The following is a 19,765-nucleotide window of genomic DNA, read 5'->3' as shown; positions in this document are numbered from 1 at the left end:
TTTGGCAGATTTGTCTGACAAACTCATTTGCAACTGCTGGAAGTCAGGATACAATATACATAACGTATTTTTTTCATCTCCAAATGTACACACGACACAATACTTGTTTTTTTTTTTTTTTTTTGCAATACACACGCTTACATATACAGTATTACCACAGATGTTGCACCTTCATATTTCTGCAAGTTAATGTGACACAACCTACAAAATGTACGTATTAAAACTTTCTGTTTGAGATAATGTATAAATAAGTATATTTATAGTGCAATATGCATATCCAATTACGGCTGCCTATTTCTGTTTCATGCCTCACACCGGAAATGCACACTTCAAGGAATTTTCATTGTAAATTGCACCCTTTAGCCTTTCTTGTCTACAGGTTCGCTTGCTGCAAATTGCAGTGTCACGTGAGAAATGTTGAGCTGTGTTTTCGTCAGCGGCCGAAAAGGGGACGGCTATATTCTGCACCGACAACAAACACGAATACACCGACGGCCCACGGAGTAGAGCCGAAAGTCTAGCACCAAAACGACTGCAAACGGCAATCGATACATGTTACCAGTGCACAAGCACAAGAAGAAGGCCCCTTTTAATTTGTAACAAGAAGGTTTTTAAACGGGCAAATGTGGATCATTCCAGAGGAGGTTTTACTGGCTAACGCGCTCTGGGTTAGCGAGAGGGCGAACCCCTTCTTTATTCTCCAGCGAAGAAAAGGACACGGAAAAGGAGGGGGTATCGCCGGTAAGACATCAAAATAATTATAAAAATAAACAATATTGGTGACATCACTAGCCGTTTTACTGACGATTGCACGTACTAGGTGGGAGAGGTCTGCTGTGAACTTGTATGTGAACTCTAGTATTGTAAAATACTATTTTGTCAAGTCAGGTGAAGTTAACTACACCGATCTCTTAGTTAATGTACGTACTTCTGTTGTTACAAAACAATAAGGTAAAATAAAAAATAATAAAATGTTTCTGAGAAACAATTAGCGTAACAACATTGTGGCGTTTTCTTCACTACTTGTGAGATCCCACCCGTCTGCACATAAAAATAACATGACATATGATTCTAGAACTAACCCACTGATGTGAAAACTTAATAAGGGATGGGGGAAAATATAATATATTAGCCTAATCTTAGAATTACTGTTGAAATGTTTAGTCTTCAGGAAGCTTCAGACAGGAGGTTTTGGTAACAAGGTTTGCAAACGTTTTCATTTTAATAGACTGTATCTGCAAGACTGTACTAAGAAAGTACTGTACTAAAAGCGTCGGTGTAATTGTTTATACACTAATATAGCCCTGTTGCATTTAGCGAGTGAACATGCAAGAAACAGATCCTGCATGTCGAAAATATAGTGAACCATTTATACTTAGTTTGGCCTTTTTAATCCAGACAGGAATAATACATAGAGCTGGGAAAACCAAACAGGAAGGGATTTCTACTGTGTCTCCAGTTAAATGCACCCTAGAAAATGTAACGTTTTTCACTATTCATGTACTGTTAGTACTGCAGGGTACCCCAGCTATACAGTACGTAATCAGATACCACATCCAAACTGTATGTATTTGTCAAATTGAGACATCTCGTGTATTGTTTGGTTGGTTTGTCTGTAAGTCAAAATTGATGTCATTCAGATCAGCTGACTGTTTTTTAAAACATGCCTGTTGGGTGGAGTAAAGAAGTCATTTTTAATCTTTGACATGCAATTATACGTTAAATGCATTATATATATATATATATATATATATATATATATATATATACACACACACACACACACACATACACAGACATGCTCAAATTTGTTGGTACCCCTCCACAAAAAATGAAGAATGCACAATTTTCTCTGAAATAACTTGAAACTGACAAAAGTAATTGTGCACCTTCTCTTTTACCTGTTACCTGTGACCTTGTTTAGTAAAAGCTTAGCAATGTGTAGTAGGCATAGGTAATGCCCAGCGAGGTATGTTAAAGTATATTAACTGGTAAATGCATAGTACTGTACCTGTATAACCATAGGAAAAGCATAGTAAAACTGCAAATAAACTGTGGTAAACTTTTATAAGGGCTAAGATGGCTGCCATATTATGGCCATCTTCTATTGAGATTACTACAGTATAAGATGGATCCAGTATATTATTGTAACTTTTCCTATGAGTTAATTTTTTTTTTCTGATAAGAAAGTTTACAAAACGAGAGGAGGCCATTCAGCCCATCTTGCTCGTTTGGTTGTTAGTAGCTTATTGATCCCAGAATCTCATCAAGCAGCTTCTTGAAGGATGCCAGGGTGTCAGCTTCAACAACATTACTGGGGAGTTGGTTTCAGACCCTCACAATTCTCCTTCTATTTTCTGTTCTGAATGCCCCTTTATTGGTGTGTATAGTGTCTTTTCCTGTATAAGAGCCAGAATTATTGCAAAGTGAAGCTAAGTGGTTCTGTCTGCTCAAACTCTGTGAAATGATATCTGTTAGCTTATTATTAAGCATAAAAACATATCTTGTACTCTGGTATTAATATTGAATAGATAAAAGTAGTGTTTTCTTTAAATTTAAGAATTGTCTCATGTTCTACTGTATGCACAGTCTGTTAAGATTCCTGACAGGGTACACAGATGTGAATTGCTTCTAGTTGCTTTTTTAAACTGGTTTATTTTGTGTTCAGGTCTGCTGGTGGGCACCCTGGATGTGGTGCTTGACTCCAGTGCGAGAGTCGCCCCCTACAGGATTCTTCATCAAACGCAGGATTCACAGATCTACTGGAGCATTGCCTGTGGTGAGGACTGGGCATCCGCATGTGCAAATGGATATCCACAGAGCCATACTGAGCCATGTTGCTTTACAGGAAATGACACGCATGTATAAACATACTGAACACAATATTGATCTATGCAAATCATCCAGCTGTGTTATGATGCTGCATAAACCGATTATTCGGATTGAGCTCTTCACAGAAATTAGGTGCTTGCAGTCAAGTGAAGAAACAGCTGCTTGGATTTGTGATGATTGCTGCATTTCTTGGACTTGAACAGCAATCTACACAAACCCTAGAAACTGTCTCTTCAGGTTTTTTTTTTCACTTTGAATGGTAAATTAGCCCATTCAAAACCAATGACCCTTGAACCGACTAATCAAAACATTTTCATGCAGCATTAGTCTGCAATAAAGTCTGGAAATAAAAATCGACAGCTGAACATTTGGTTTTTCTCAACCCCTCTTTACTGCTCCAGTTGTAAACCCAGGCTGTCCTGTCCTCCTCCCTCAGGCTCCTCTCGAAAAGAGATCACAGAGCACTGGGATTGGCTGGAAGCGAACCTGCTGCAGACTCTGTCCATATTCGACAATGAGGAGGACATCACTACCTTCGTCAAGGGCAAGATCCAGGTACACTATGGGCTTGCATGTTGGTGGTTCGGGTGTGTGGTAACGGGTAGACCTAGAATATTGTCCTGCACATGGTGTTAATCCCTGAGAAGTCAGTGCAGTCCCAGTAGACAGTGACCTCTTTCTCAGTTAATCACACTAAATAAAGTCAGTCTTTGTTTTTTGTTTACTCCAAAAACTCCAGTTCTGATTTGTGACCTTTAATGCCTCAGTTTCATTTTTCAAAGCATCCTTCAAACGTGCTGCTGGTACAGTAGAGTAGCCTTTACTATTGGAATTTTAACTGTATGATTTACTGGTTGGAGCTGAAACTAGTCCATTCTTGGCAGATAATGACCACCCCCAGCCAATCAGAGACCAGAATCATCACAAAAAGTGGATAATGCATATTAATCACACATGCATTTTTGCACATGCCACCTTAAAGTGAAGGGCCAGATGGCTGGAACTGCTCTTCAATTGATGTGGATAACTATTTCAATGCTCCATTAAGCCATCCCAGCTCTATAGTATGCTGTCTGAGTGTGTACAGTACCCACAGGCCGGGGATGATAGTGTGTTTTTTGGGGATTTCAGGGCATCATTGCCGAGGAGAACAAGAATAAGGAGGTTCCTGAGGACGAGGATTCTGGGAAGTTCCGTGAGGCGGAGCTGAAGATGCGGAAGCTGTTTGGAATGCCGGACGAGGAGAAGCTGGTGAATTACTACTCCTGCAGCTACTGGAAGGGGCGGGTCCCTCGCCAGGGCTGGGTCTACCTGAGTGTTAATCACCTCTGCTTCTACTCCTTCCTGTTGGGCAAGGAAGGTGAGTGTTCAGTGTGGGGATAAGGACTGTGAGCTGTACTGCAGCTAGTCTGTTTCACTGTGAGGATATAGGGTTAGGACTACCCTCCGAGTTAGATGGCAAGAAGACCCCTTTATTTTTTTTTAACACAGCTGTGTTAATCTGTCTTGCAATTAAATGCGAGTTGTTAGCAGGTACACACAGGACAGAGAAATAAGAGTCCCCCTTTATTGTATATGATTCTGTTCTTCTGACCTACAACCTGCTAAATGTCATCTATTATCCAAAATACACATTGCACACTTTTAACATCCTATTTTGTAACACATTTGTAACAATTTTCCCCCAGACCACAAGTCATTTACACAAGTCAGTCTAGATTGGCTAATCAGGTCTTCTACAACTTTACATCAACCTTTTAAAAGGAGCTCCATCGTTCAGCAGATACCTGTCCCGCTGCACTGTACAGTTAGCTGTGAATGCTATACTGTTTGTCTCCCAGTGACGCTGGTCATCCAGTGGACAGACGTGACTCAGCTTGAGAAGAACGCCACGCTGCTGTTCCCGGAGAGCATCCGAGTGAGCACGCGGGACACCGAGGACTTCTTCTCCATGTTCCTCAACATCAACGAGACCTTCAAGCTGATGGAGCAGCTCGCCAACATCGCCATGCGGCAGCTACTTGACAACGAGGCCTTCTCCGCTGACCGCTCTCTGCCCAAGCCGCGCAAGGCCCACAAGAACATCTCCACACTGAAGAGGTACACAGTCACTCTCACATTGTTCTGAGGTGGACACATAGAACACCTAACTACCTACCTACATACAACTGTACTGTGATGTATTGTAGAACGTGGCCCTGATTTTAAGCAATCTTTAATGCAAGTGAAGAACGTTTAGGAAGTAGTAGCTGTCATTATTGAACTACAGCAGTGCAGATTTGAGGGCCCTCATTCTTATTAGAGTACATACTATTCATTGCAGACATACAGTGCAGTATAAGCTTGTTTGTGAAGAGGCAACCTCTCCTTGGTGGTTTGAGGAAGCAAAGGGAAAGGAAGCGAGCAGCCGTTGTAAAACAGAAATCTAAATTAAACAGACTTTCCTGTTGTTGTGGTGAGGAGGTGCTTAATTCAATGTAAGCTGTGAGACCTTGAATCACAGTTTTATTGCTAATCTGCTGGATAGATCGTGATGCAGCACATTCTATCCCACATACGATGGTGTTTGTCGAATATTCAGTGTCAGGTAATCTCTCCTCTCCCCTCTCGCTCTCTCTCTCTCGCTCTCTCGCTCGCTCTCTCATATATATATAAATAAATACAAATAAGGTTGTCCCCTGGCTGTGGGGTACAATAAACAAGAGGCAAGCTTACTGCCCACTAAGCCTCCAAGGCATCAGCTGGAGAATGTGTACCTAGATAGGGCCCTGTTATATTCAGGATCAACCACACTCTACCCTGTTGACATTGTCAACCTCAAGTTTGTGTGGCTTACTGATTTCAGGGACCTGGATGCCAGAGCGAAGAACGAGAGGTACCGGGCCACATTCAGGCTGCCCCAGAGCGAGAAGCTGGACGGACACACGGACTGCACCCTTTGGACTCCCTTCAACAAGAGGCACATCGTGGGACAGATGTTCGTCTCCAACAACTACATCTGTTTCTCTAGCAAGGGGGAAGACCTGTGTCACCTTATCATCCCACTCCGAGAGGCCAGTGCAATCCCTAACCATCTCTAGCTGTCTATTATTATTATTATTATTATTATTATTATTATTATTATTATTATTATTTATTTCTTAGCAGACGCCCTTCTCCAGGGCGACTTACAATTGTTACAAGATATCACATTATACATGATTTCACATTATACAGATATCGCATTATTTTACATATAATTACCCATTTATACAGTTGGGTTTTTACTGGAGCAATCTAGGTAAAGTACCTTGCTCAAGGGTACAACAGCAGTGTCTCCCACTGGGGATTGAACCCACAACCCTCCGGTCAAGAGTCCAAAGCCCTAACCACTACTCCACACTGCTGCCCATCCTTGGTGTGAGAGATTGATTTCTGAATAAACTCGCTTTGTAAATGGATGTCACTAAAACACAGAACGTGTGCAATTAGGTTTCATGCTTAGCAATGCAATACTGATATGAAATTAAACACATTTAAAATAGTGAAAATAAGGATATTATTTCCATTACACGGAGCAGTGCTGGTACACACATTCACTGTAGATTAAACTATTTATTAAAACATCTACCCCCCCCCCCAGGTGTCAGTAGTGGAGAAGGCAGACAGCTCTAGTGTCCTGCCCAGCCCACTGTCCATCAGCACCAAGAACAAGATGACCTTCCTGTTTGCCAACCTGAAGGACCGGGACTTCCTGGTCCAGAGAATCTCTGACTTCCTGCAGCGCACCCCAGACAAGCAACAGCATAATAGCAAAGAACAGCATGTGAGCGGCTCACTATGTAACAAGGAATTTGACATGTAACCTCTTTGAGAATTGATACAGAATTGAGCATTAGGCTTGAAACCCCTGTTAGTCTGTATTCAGTGTGAAATAATGCCCCACAAACTGTTACACAAAGTCTGGATTGCCTCTTAAATCATTAGTGCTCAAACTGGGGTCATACCACATACTGGTAATTACAGTATTAAATGTATATAAACAGAAAATATATATCAAACATCTACGTCACTTTTATTGCAGTGCAGTTTTGTTGCTTGGTTTGGGATTTGTCATTTCTTCAGTTTTCAGTTGGGGATCCCTGTATATATTTTCTTTAAAAAGGGATCCCCCAAACACCAAAACTCTGAAGTTTGAGAACCTCTGTATTAAATCACCTGAATAAATATTGCTCCTTTTTTATTGCATGACTTTACTACCAAAATGCTTTTTAAGATATTTTTGACATGTCCTTTATCTGCTTGCAGGACCCCTCCAGCCCTGTATTCCCAGCCTCCAGCAGCCCCTCCTCTTCCCTGGAGAGCCGGCCTGCCCAGTACTACAGCCCTGACCTGGCCACCGCTACCCGGGGCCTGCTGAGCATCTTCAAGAGGGATGCCCCCGAGGAGCTGGGGCCCAAGGCGGTGAGTCTCAAGCAAGGCTTTCTCCTCCTCTGCTCGGGTCGCTGTCAGTGGTGGGTTACTTATGCACCTTTAAACATAATCGGTAACCGTTTTATCTTTTTGTGTGTTGTTTTTTTAAAAGGCAAAGGAGAAGATGAAGGAGGAGTCGTGGAACATTCACTTCTTTGAGTTTGGCCGGGGGGTGTGCATGTATCGCACATCCAGGACCCGAGATCTAGTGCTAAATGGCATTCCAGAGGGCTTGCGTGGGGAGCTGTGGCTGCTCTTCTCAGGTAATTGCATGACTGCACCCCCATCTCCCTCCACACCCTTCTCTCCTTGTGTGCTCTCCAAACATATAGATTGCTGCTCATGATTATATGACATGACACAGTCATCGGTGAACAGGGTTTTATCTTTTATTAATTTAAATTTAATTAAATGCATCATAATTGTATAGAAATTGATACAGTTGGCGCCGCCTAATCGGGATGTCTGCTTAAATGGGATACAACTCTGGGAGACGGTTCTTCATTTAATTGGGACGTCACTTTGTTTAATTGGGATACAGTATTTCCAAATGATGAACGGAGATCGCTTTTCAGGTCACGACAGTTTCGCGTAGCACAGTGCAGTGAAAACCCTTGACTTGCGTAAATTGCGTAAACCATGTTGAACTCGTGAATGAGCCGAGTCCTCTGTGGGTTCTCAGGCTGCTGTTGCAAAGACCACATGTCGTCTCAAATGCCTCTCGTTTTTGGGACAGCCGCTTATTCAGGATATTTGTACTTCTCCCGAGGCGTCCCGATAAAGCGGCGCAGACTGTACTTTTATTGTTTAATTCATCATAGACTATAATTATGCTGACCGCAGTCATATTTGATGGCCGTACTGTAGCTTCATAAATACTGATGTAAAAACTAAGGGGTTACATTGAGAAGCCTCTGCCCTGCTTGCATTATTGACAGTTGGCTTGGCAGTTCCTTGTAATGTAAAAAAAAAGTCTGAACTCAGAAGAGTGGATCTGACTACTATTTCATTTTAAGACTGTACAATCTGATAAGGAAACTGTCCGGATCGATAGGTAATTGATTTGTAATGTATTAAGAGCAGCATTAAATCACACCTGCTGACGTGTGCCTTATGGATATGGTTCCTGAATATGGCTATGCCCAGTGAGCTACTTATTTACTAAAACATTAATAATTAAACAAAATTGATACACATGTGAAATATATATTGTGGAGCTCTAGGAATAAAGCCAGCCTGATACAGAGGTCTGGCAATCTGCACGTTGTTTCATGTTTCAAAAGAAGATAAAACCGAAGTGAAAAATTGAGCTTGCACTGCTCAGTGATTTAGTCTGAAGCACTAGTGAGTGTTCGCTGTGACGTTTCAGCTCTGTCCAGTCTTTCCCTGATGAAGAGCAGCTCTTTATCCTCGACGTGAAAAGGTCAGATTTAACGTTGCTGTGAAAAAGGAAAAGAACTGATGACAGTGTGGCGTACATTTGACTTGGATGAGTTGAGCAGTAAACCCTGTGTCCCTTTCATTGGTGTAACTTGGTTCTTTTTTATTTTTTTATTGTATTTAATTGATAATCCACTAGTATACAAATGTGTGCTTGTGTTGTCATTCACTTCTTTAAAAAAGAAAATAAATCATTCTATAACTTTTATTGTATATAGAATAGTTAACACTAACACTATTGTAACTAATGGAAACTATTTCGCCCCCTGCAGGTGGCCTGAACGACATGGCGATGCACCCTGGGTACTACGCCGATCTGGTGGAGCAGTCTATGGGCCGGTGCACTCTGGCCACGGAGGAGATTGAAAGGGACCTGCACCGCTCCATGCCTGAGCACCGCGCCTTCCAGAACGAGATGGGCATCGCTGCTCTGCGCCGTGTCCTCACTGCCTACGCCTACCGCAACCCAGGCATCGGCTACTGCCAGGTCAGAGCATGGGGCACGGGGTAGATCTGTATCTTCTTTAGCACGGGATTCAACAGACTTGTATGTGTTGTGCTTCTGTGATCAAGATTGTGGTACTGCTACAAGTAACAGGCAGGTTTTAAGTGCGTGCACAGTACTGTAATCAGGGACTAACCCTGGACACTTGTCTTTCCAGGCTATGAACATTGTCACTTCGGTTCTGCTGCTGTACTGCACTGAGGAGGAGGCCTTCTGGCTGCTGGTGGCTCTGTGTGAGAGGATGCTGCCGGATTACTACAACACCCGGGTGGTGGGTGAGTAGAGCAGATTGCTGTTAACACAGCCAAGACACTCCTAGGAATATAAACTGCATTTTAGTATGCACACATGGCAAAACATGTGTGCTAGATGTGACCCCCTCGGGGGGGGTTACAGGGATAGGAGGTCATTTTTAATTATCTAAATACTGCCACACTTATGCACGGTTTCCTGTACAGTTGCACTTACAATTTAAAGTCATATCAGCATTGGTTATTAGATATTGTAGATGTAGGTCATTGTGGCTTTCATATGGCTGACATATGCAGCATGTATTTTATATCCTTATCTGGGGAAATGGATGTTACTGAGGTAAAACTAATAAAGCCAAGAACTTAAGAAAAGTTCAGGAACGAGAAAAGGTCGTTCGGCCCATCAAGGCCTGTGCCTTGTTAGCTCACCATTCGCCCCTACCTGGGGATCTTGTTTAAAAGCACAGAATCTAGTCCTTTTTTAAATGTTCCCAGTGTTTTAGATCCTACTACATGACTGATAGGCTATTCCATGCATTTATAACTCTCTGTATACACGTGAATAAATGTGTGTTGTAGTTTTACTGCATGCCAACGACATATCTTAAAAATAACACTAATAAAACGCGTTGGTGTGGTAGTTAGTTTGTTTTGTGTTTTACGTTAAAAAGCCCTTGTAAAAGCTGACCGAGTCGTGTGCGTCTGTGCTCCCAGGTGCCCTGGTGGATCAGGGGGTGTTCGAGGAGCTGACGCGGGAGTGCCTGCCCCTGCTGTACGAGCGCATGCAGGATCTGGGGGTCATCTCCACCATCTCGCTGTCCTGGTTCCTCACCCTCTTCCTCAGCGTCATGCCCTTCGAGAGTGCAGTGCTGGTGGTCGACTGCTTCTTCTACGAGGGCATCAAGCTCATCTTCCAGGTGTCCCTGGCCGTGCTGCACGCCAACATGGATCAGCTGCTGGGCTGCAGCGATGAGGGAGAGGCCATGACCATCCTGGGCAGGTCAGTGCACAGACCTGGGGTCTCTGGCTGGAATGGAGACCCTAATAGTACGAGATGATAAATTCCACCTGTTTGGTCTAGCACAGCATAATGACATATTATATTCACCTGAGGATTCATATACCCCTGACGACAGGGATATACGGAAGACACCTGCAAATACAGGACGTAAGTGTGATGTCATGCGTTACAGATATCAAGGGAACCACTCATTAGGAAATTCTTTAGTACGTGGTATTGAAGGTATTGAGTCAGGAGATATAAGATGACTGTCCATATACAAACTTACAGTATGTCACTCTTATATATTTACTTATATCAAGACAACCCAGGGAGTGAAATACATCTCCCATTGCACAGTATTTTGATCCATTCGTGGTTTTACTGAGCTTAATAAAACACACCTGAGCATGTTAACGAAGACACTGGGGCACATCAAGCACATATTAAAACCTGGAATGGGTGAAACTGCTGTTTTATTTCCATCCCTGCAACCAGTTTTACAGTTGTTGTAAAACTTGATTAGGACCTTCTTGGAGAACCAAGAGATACTGAGGAACCTTGTCTGTCCATATTGATATCATACTGGCATTTTTACATGTACATACAGTGGATTTAGATCATCTTTTTTCATGGTGCTGACGGCTAGAATTTTGTACCTACAGCCTTGGCGTGGTGTGGGCTATACGTTATAAAATACTTTATTATGAGGTATCACTGAATCAATTTTTCTGGTCTTTGTCCTGTTTAAATATTAGGTACCTGGACAATGTTGTTAACAAGCAGACCGTGTCGCCACCCATCCCTCACCTCCATGCATTACTGACCAGTGGAGATGAACCCCCTCCTGAAATAGATGTCTTCGAACTCATAAAGGCATCTTACGAGGTTGGTGTGCAGTCTTGCTTCTGACCTCATTGTGCATCTGGATGGGACTGAGCACTGTGGCACACAGAACCTAAACCTTTTAACTAAAGTGGGTACCATTCCACTTGTAGTTGAATTTATTTTTTATGCTCAAATGACTAATAACATTGTGTGTTTCAAATGCATACAAAGTTTCCAAGATGTTTTCAATAACCCATCTCGCCTAGAACCTTACTGCCACATGTACAGCCTGTGTCTGAAAATTAGAATTATATATGGTAATTCTTAGAATAACAAATCTAGTTTTCATTTTTAAACGTGAAAAGTATTTTATTCTCCAAGGTCTTGCATTACAGGTCGAATCATCATCATATATTATTCGAGAACACTGGCGTACTGCAGTAGGACCTGTAAGTCTGTGTTTGAGAGTTGCCACCAAGCACTGTCTGATGCATGCTTTCTGTCTCAATCTCATATCTTCCTTGCAGAAGTTTGGCAGCCTGCGTGCAGACGTGATTGAGCAGATGAGGTTTAAACAGAGACTGAAAGTGATCCAGTCATTGGAGGACACAGCCAAGAGGAGTGTGGTGCGTAGTGCTTGTGTCTATTACTATCGACTTGCAGAACTGAGTATGAACCCATTTTACCTGGAATACTGCAATGTTTAATCTGAGAAACAACTCCATTAATAGTTGTGTGAGTTTCTTGGTAGTTAATGTTGGCAGCAATGGAGACTGAAACCCCTTCCCTGTGTCCGCAGGTGCGCTCCATCATGACTGACTCTGCCTTCACCATTGAGGAGCTAGAGGAGCTCTATGTGCTTTTCAAGGTTAGTGGACTCTGCGCTGGAGTGGAAGTATCTCTCTCTGTCATATTTATTCTACAGCAAAGGGTGTCCAACACATGTCCAGCATTGCTGCTCCCAACATTTTTGTGTGCACAGTATGTATGACAGCGCACTTCAACTATATGATTAAAATGTCTGCACCCCAAAAGCTTACAGTATCTCCTCCAGTGTTTAGAGTTATTTTTTCTGAAAGGAAAATACACTGATAATGCTATTTAAAAGAACAATTAAACCATAAAGTATGTTCATAATATACAGTTTCTATTTCCTGTCGGAAGACTTGAGAATCTTCTTACCTCTACAGTGGGCCTATATGTTTTAAATCCAATGTGCTGTTCTGTGGTTTGCAGGCGAAGCACATCATGACTTGCTACTGGGGAGCGAGCTCGAGTGCGGCGGAGCACCATGACCCCAGCCTGCCCTACCTGGAGCAGTATCGCATTGACCTGGGTCAGTTCAGCCAGCTGTTCGGAGCACTGACCCCCTGGGGCTGCGGGACGCACACCCCCGTCCTCGCTGCCCGCCTCTTCCGCCTGCTCGACCACAACAAGGACAGCCTCATCAACTTCAAGGAATTCGTCACTGGCCTCAGTACGCACCGATCCATTCATCAGTTTATTTGCATTTATTTTGTATGTTGCACCTGTGCTCTGTTTTGTTGGTAACAGATCTGTGTGGTTTAGGAAAAAAACAAATGGGTCTTGAGTGTTATTGCAATCGTGGGCATTACTGGTTAAGAGAAATGAACAACATCCCCTCTGGTATAGTCAGTACTTGGGTTACTGATGTTTAAAACCCACATACTCTATTTATTAGTAGTGGCAACTTTCATAAGTATCTGATACAAACTATTTGTTCCTCTGATTTTTGGCAATGTCTTTGAGTTCTGATCTTTGGACTCGATTTTTAAATAGAACATGGGCTTGGTTATGTTGGGGGTGATCTACTTTATCAAGCTGTGCTTTATCTCCCGTCACCGTACTTTATCAAAAGACTAGACTTTTTTTCTGTTATATTTAAAGAAACTGGGTCAGATTATTTAATGTAGAACTTTGAAATGATGTGATCTCAAATATTGATCATAATAATTATAATGTAAATTGATTTCTCTGCCAGGTGGGATGTACCATGGAGATCTGACTGAGAAATTAAAGATGCTTTACAAACTCCACCTGCCTCCAGGTATGACGAAATTAGAACAATGATACAATCTTCTTGATGTTATATACCTGGGACTCTCTGTCATGCACTTTCATTGGACATGCAAATTGTATATAAAGGACACTGTCAGCCTTTGATATACAGGGACATCACAAAGGCACTTGGCATAGCAGCCTGTCACTGAATGATTGATTCGGGTGAAGTCAGAGAGCGGCGCCTGTTGACTTTTTTCTTTTAAAATGAAAAACAGTAAAGTAACATTAGGTACCGGTAGTCCAAGGTTATTGAAACCAGCTGTTTGTGTTGTAAGCCTGTGATTTTAATTGTGCCTGTTTCTTCCCCTAGCTCTGTGTCCAGAGGAAGCGGAGTCAGCACTGGAAGCCACTCAATACTTCACGGATGACCCCAGTCCACAAGGTCAGTCAGCTACACTGAATAGTTGGTCTTTCATCAGTGTGCAGAACATCCTTACTGTTGCATGAGCTTTACATTTTCTTTACATTCTTTACCTTGCTTTACCTTTTCTGTGCATTTTCTTTACATTGTATTTTTCTTTCCGCTGTTCCAGAGACTCCTTTCATCTCCGACCTGGACTTCCTGCTTCAGGAAGGGGGCTCAGGTTGGTCCCTCTGATCTCTGTGGCCAAGAGGGCAGCATTTAAAAGGCCCATGGACGGATGCTGAGTTGCGATGATACCTTTTGAGTCTATTTTTCTTAATGTAGACTGCCTAGTTCAATAACAGTACGCCTTGACGATAGTGTAGACAGGGTATGAAAATAAGCTACAGGTCTTTTGGGTCAAAGTCCTGCCTCGGAAGTGATTGAACCTCAAAATAGCATTGACGGTTTAGAGTTACAGAGCTTTCCTGCAGATCATTGATGCAGCTGACTGTTGGCGAACTCTTCGTTATCCCTCTCAATGTTTTCTTGCTGTCTGCTTCCCCTAGCAACGAATCTGCAGGCTGCAGAAGCCAGAGACGAGACAAGGAATGACAACTCCAAACAGAAAAAAGGTAACCTGCTGTTGAAATTAAAGAATAAACTAAATGACACAATTATACAGTGTTGAAAACAAGGTTTGGTTAGGTCCGAGAGCAAAAATTCTTATTTGCTATTTTGTGGTGCTGTCTATATTTGCCATTACCATTGCAATACTGAATTTTAACAATTGTTATTAGTATTAATTTTTGACAATAAATTATACAAATTGTAACTGATGTGTAGCAGTGACCATAAACTACTGTCTGGTGGTAGAAATGTGTTCTGTAATGCCAATAGTCGAGAGGGTTGTTGCACAATCAGGGTTGTTTTTGTAACCAAAACCCTTGGTCTACAAAAGCAGCCTTCATTTTGAAATAATGCCCTCCGTCTATTAGACTATTACACTCAAAAGCACCCATTATTTGTACATGATTATAGAGATAGCGACAGCGACCATTGTGTTTCTTCTCCTTTCCAGAGGAGAAGATCCAGGATTACCGGTATTACCTTCGCATGTGGGCCAAAGAGAAGGAGCAAAAAAAAGAGACCATCAAAGACCTGCCCAAAATGAACCAGGTACAATGCGAACTCCCTTTTTCATGTGTAGTTTGTCTCATCACGGCAAGAGACACAAATTACAGCTGGGAGACAACAGCAGAGTCGGTCTGGAGCACACCATTTTAGTAAGAGAAAGGTGTGACTAACAGATTGTTAATTTAATTTTGTCAGGTTTAGAATGATTGCCAAGTGTATTTTAATGTCCTACATTTTTATGCTGTTTTAAAATACCTGCAGGCTTTGTTTTTGTTAACGTGTTCTCTGTCTCTTTGTCTACTCTAGGAGCAGTTCATCGAGCTCTGTAAAACCCTGTACAACATGTTCAGCCAAGACCCTTCTGAGCAGGAGCTGTATCACTCCATCGCAACAGTGGCAAGCCTTCTTCTGAGAATCGGAGAAGTTGGCAAGAAGTTCACAAACCACACCCCAAAGAAGCCAGAGAACCACCACAGAACACGCCCTGCTTCTCTTAAACTGCCTGCTCTAGAGAAGGAGCCCTCTACCAGTATGCAAGAGGAAAGCAAGGGAGGGAATCCAGGCGAGGTCCAGTCTCCAGAGGCCCCAGTAGAGCAGGCAGAGAGCCCTCAGCCGCCCACATCGGATGAGGAAGCCAAAGACGACACTTCAATTTCTTCTTTCTCGATCGTGAGCGCTAGCTCCCTGCAGTGTGAGGACATTGCTGAGGACACGGTCCTGATTGGCTGCGGAGAGCAGCGAACGTGCAGCACCCTGGATGCTGATTGGTCCATCTCCTTTGAGCAGATCCTGGCCTCCATCCTGACTGAGGCACCCCTGGTCGACTTCTTTGAGAAACGGAAAGACATCCGCATCAAAATAGCCGACTGCAAGGGCCAAAGGACCATTGAGAGGCAGGTCAGCTCCTCCAGCGACTGTGAGCTCTCGCTGCTTTCGGGCTGAATGCCCCACCTGAGGTGGAATGACAGGAAATCCCAGAGGTGATCTTTGACACGACCCCAGGCTCCAAAGCACCCTCGCTTGCCCTTAAAAAAAACTCCTCCAGACTCTCATCCGGGGCTGGGTTTATGATTGGTTAATGCTCGCCTTGCTGCAGGCATCAGCTTTCAGCCACACATGCTGGCTTCAGGCACACTTCATTTTTAATTTTAAAGTATCTATATAAATACCTATCTTTTGCAATGTTAGTTTGTATGAAGTATACGGTACGTAAGTGTGTATGTATGTATCTAAACATGTGTCTGTATACACATGCTCATTAATTCTGTCCATATCTGTCATAAAGCATTAAGAATGTGTGTGCTCGAATGGATAGTCATATATATTCCAGCACTTTTACAGCCTGTGAGAAGGAAAAATCATTTGCTGCCTGATAAGGTGAGGAATATGTGAGTCTGTGCATGTGGTATTTGAATGCATTGATAATAGTGTGTCTAAAGTACACACATAAAGTATAAACAGTATAGAAGAGAGAACAGAACTCCATAGGTGTCAACATTACCGATTTTATAATTTTGGGTTTGCACAGCGGCATCAAGGTGTTTTTTCTGTGTTCTGCTCAGAACAGCGTCCTTAATGCAGCAGGTAAATAATGCAGTGTTTTATAGCGGTTCATTTCAATTGAATAAGTTACAAAAGCTTTAAATTTTGTACGCCTTTTCCCTTTCATTTTCTTTTTCACTCATTTGGGTGTACAGCGTTTGCATTCAATCCCACCTCTTAATTTCACTTCGGCCGTTTATTCTATTCATGCCATTGTGAGCGGTTATGGCGTTTGCCAGTTCAATTGCATGTTTCTGGCCATTCAGCACTGTTGGTGCCGCCTGCTGTATTGTAGATAATAATTCATGGAACAAGATTCAGCCATTCTAAGTTCCTATGATTTTGACAGTACTGTTCTCGCACACATCCAGTTCTGTCATAATTGATAAGCTTGACACAGTCTCGTTGACAGACTGAAGGCATTATGACTTATCCTGGCAAATCAACCCCTTAGCCTGGTGGAATCCTGATGATTGATTACAGTATAGCAGTGTCTGTAACAGTGTGGCTGTGTCATGTTATACTGGTGAGCTTTTGCTCGTCAGTAATAGACAGAAAATGTAAAATTGTATTTGAAGCTATTTATTCTTTAATGTTCTAATTGTTTTCAGTGTAATTTACACATTCTGCTGCGTTGTTGTTGTTTTTTTACTTCATGATCAAAGTCCAGTTTTGTACTATTTGTACCTCGAAATGACCCCATAGTTGAATCTAAGATATGACACTAATTAATTAAAGTCCAATGCAAGCCACTGGTAAGTAGTACATGGAACACGGGTCTGGTCAAAACTTGGCATTATATGATCACAGCAGTTTAAGAAATCCTTTTTTTAATATATAGTTGTACAGTAACACATAGTATGATCATAAGAAATCAATTCTATTGTGCATTGTTTGTGTTTTGAAGCATGGTTTGTTTTCTAATATTAGACACGCTGGAGCACAGTGGTATACATGTTCTTATAATACAGCTTACAGTAACTTGTCTGCCAGTGCAACATGCTGTCCTTTTTAAATGAGAAAGCACTATTCAGCTTTAGAACTAAAAAAAAAAGGATAAGGAAGTGCATGTGCTCTTGGCTTCTCAGATCACTTCTACTTATCAGGGCACGCGCTTGCTGCTCGCATCTCAAAGACAATTTGGTCAGCTTACAAACCAGCCTGGTAATGGCTTCTGACGGCTCCACAATGCAGTTTGCAAAGATAACTTCTGACAGATGCCGCCTTCTCTTGTGAATGCAGGCCTCCTATCTCGTGTCTTTGTAGTTAAAGCGCTTTGCTGGGGGCTTGCTCGCTACACGCGTGTACCAGTGCTGTGTGTAACACTAGTTTAAGAAGTGTGCTGTGACTAAGTGCTTGTGTTTTAGATGAAGAAGATATTGTTTTAGCTCCACCGAATACTAATAATTCTGCACAGGTTGTTTGGCAAAGTATTGAAAGGTAACCTACACCACTCTACTCCTGAATTTGTATCAGCTGCTTTGTCAGTTTAAACATCTGTACAGTACATGTGTTAAGCAACCAGTTCTCATGTTTTAAGGTGGGCAGAGCTATTTCAGTATGTTTAAACTCTGCAGTGCATTTCCAATGCTGTTGCTTTTCAAAGAGACATAAGTATTTTAAAAGCAGGAGATCTGAGATCTTTGCATTGGTGTTGTGAAATGTTTCTTCGTTGTAGTTTTTGTTTGTTTTTTCTATTATTATTAACTTGTTTTGCTCGGTATCCTGAACACGTCGTACCCATTGACCAATTTGCAGTCTTTTCTTGTTGTTCCACAAATGGTGAAAAATGTTGCCAGAAGTGGGAGAGCTTTATCATCGTGTCATAATGAATTTATTTTTTGTAACCTAAAATATTGTTAACTGTAGTCATGCCAATAAGCTGTGCATTGTGGCTAGATTTTTAATAATGCATCTCTACCTGAATGGGTTTTCAATAGTTTGATTGGTTTTATCCCACAGATAAACCAAATCTATTTATTTGTTTTAAGAAAATGTCACAGATCTGTTGCAGGTCCATTTTAATTAATTTTAAACAAGCAGCCTAGAAAATGTAAGGATGATCTGGTCCCCTAATGAGTCTGCAGCTTTGGATTAATACTGCTGTAAGACACACACACACATGCAGGATCGTTTAATATTCATGACCATTTAGCCTCCATGTGGGAGGTTTGAAAGCGCAGTGCCTCACTTGTCTGAACCAGTAGAGTTTACATATTTAAAGAAGATTCTCTTAGACCATGTTGAAAATCCCAACTTCTGTTAAATGTTCAGCAAACAGAAGTCTGTATTTTCTTCTCTGTTTACAGCTTTGTTTACCCAGCACAGCTGCTGCTGACCTTTATCATGTGACTGTTTGTTTAGGTTACAGTGACAGAATGTCAAAAAGGCTTTTATTTTTACCACTGGAAGCAGCTTTAAAGAGTGTAAACAAACCGGAAAGCCAGCAGTATCGTGTTACAGTGCACAGAAGGGCAAGTTATGGAAGAATGCAGTTAATGATCAAACATGTGTCGTATTTAACTGTAAAAACTGATTGTGGGATATTGCAGCTTTAACGCAGTTCAAAGTTACTTTGAAGAAATTGATGTTCTGTCAATTTATTACTTTAATTATATCTATATTTAGCACTATTGCGTTCTTAACAGTTATGGATGCCATTAGAATCCAAAATGAAAACGACCATTCCATGTTACTAATGTATGACAGTTCTGCATAAATATTCCCTCAGACACAAGAGTTGGTTCAGAACCGTATGTAACCAGGGAATATGAGACGACTAAGACAAACTGCAGTACTTTTGTTCTTTTATTAACCGGGTTTGCAAGCTTTATGATGGGCAGAAAGCAACATACTGTAGCATGGTGTACATGGGTTTGTTCCTGCACTTAAATAAAAATGCTGCTCAAAAATGAGTGATGAAAGGCAAAATATGGATTATAAAATAACATTTCTGTTTTAGGGTAGTGGTGGTGATGACTCGTGTATTGTATTGTATTGTTTCTTTATTAAGCTTCACTAGAACCATCCAAGTATTTAAGGCATTCCGTTTATGAATACCAGTCACAGTTTATGTAACCTGTCACTTTGCTGAACCTTCTCTTTATTATTAAAACAACCAATTTATTATTTATTTACAAACTGTTGTTCAGTGCTTAACTGAGGTTTTTAATTATCTGTATGTACTGTATGGCAATGATATCTATGATCCCTAATAAAACAAAATAAAATAAAAATACTGATTTAAAAATGCTTCTTGGTGGTTTCCTTTTTTTTTTCACGCCTCTAAAATATAATTTCCAATTCCTTCGAAAGAGTGGAAAGACTATAAATATCTAGGCAAAACTAAACAT

The 19,765-nt window shown here is 41.6% G+C and overlaps 1 protein-coding gene across 2 annotated transcripts; it reads left to right on the top strand.

Annotated features, from left to right (window-relative positions):
- The first annotated feature begins 346 nt into the window (after nt 1-346).
- LOC117964611 (TBC1 domain family member 9B-like) lies at nt 347-19,664 on the top strand. Of its 2 annotated transcripts, XM_058996162.1 has the most exons (22): nt 348-741; nt 2,669-2,779; nt 3,269-3,387; nt 3,964-4,192; nt 4,674-4,932; nt 5,678-5,885; nt 6,455-6,637; nt 7,120-7,275; nt 7,397-7,547; nt 8,997-9,211; nt 9,387-9,504; nt 10,195-10,480; nt 11,239-11,368; nt 11,836-11,934; nt 12,108-12,176; nt 12,545-12,785; nt 13,311-13,376; nt 13,701-13,772; nt 13,924-13,974; nt 14,303-14,368; nt 14,815-14,912; nt 15,177-19,664. In XM_058996162.1, the coding sequence occupies exons 1-22, from the start codon at nt 624-626 to the stop codon at nt 15,810-15,812; spliced, it is 3,681 nt and encodes a 1,226-aa protein (XP_058852145.1). In that variant the 5' UTR covers nt 348-623; the 3' UTR covers nt 15,813-19,664. The 2 variants fall into 2 exon arrangements, with proteins under 2 accessions (XP_058852147.1, XP_058852145.1); XM_058996164.1 differs by lacking the exon at nt 13,924-13,974 and having other exon boundaries at nt 347-741.
- Nucleotides 19,665-19,765: the final 101 nt, after the last annotated feature.

This window comes from Acipenser ruthenus, chromosome 22, assembly GCF_902713425.1.
Source record: "Acipenser ruthenus chromosome 22, fAciRut3.2 maternal haplotype, whole genome shotgun sequence".
Lineage (NCBI taxonomy): Eukaryota > Metazoa > Chordata > Actinopteri > Acipenseriformes > Acipenseridae > Acipenser > Acipenser ruthenus.
The sequence above is the reverse complement of the archived record's forward strand: the minus strand, read 5'-3'. Positions and strand labels throughout refer to the sequence as shown.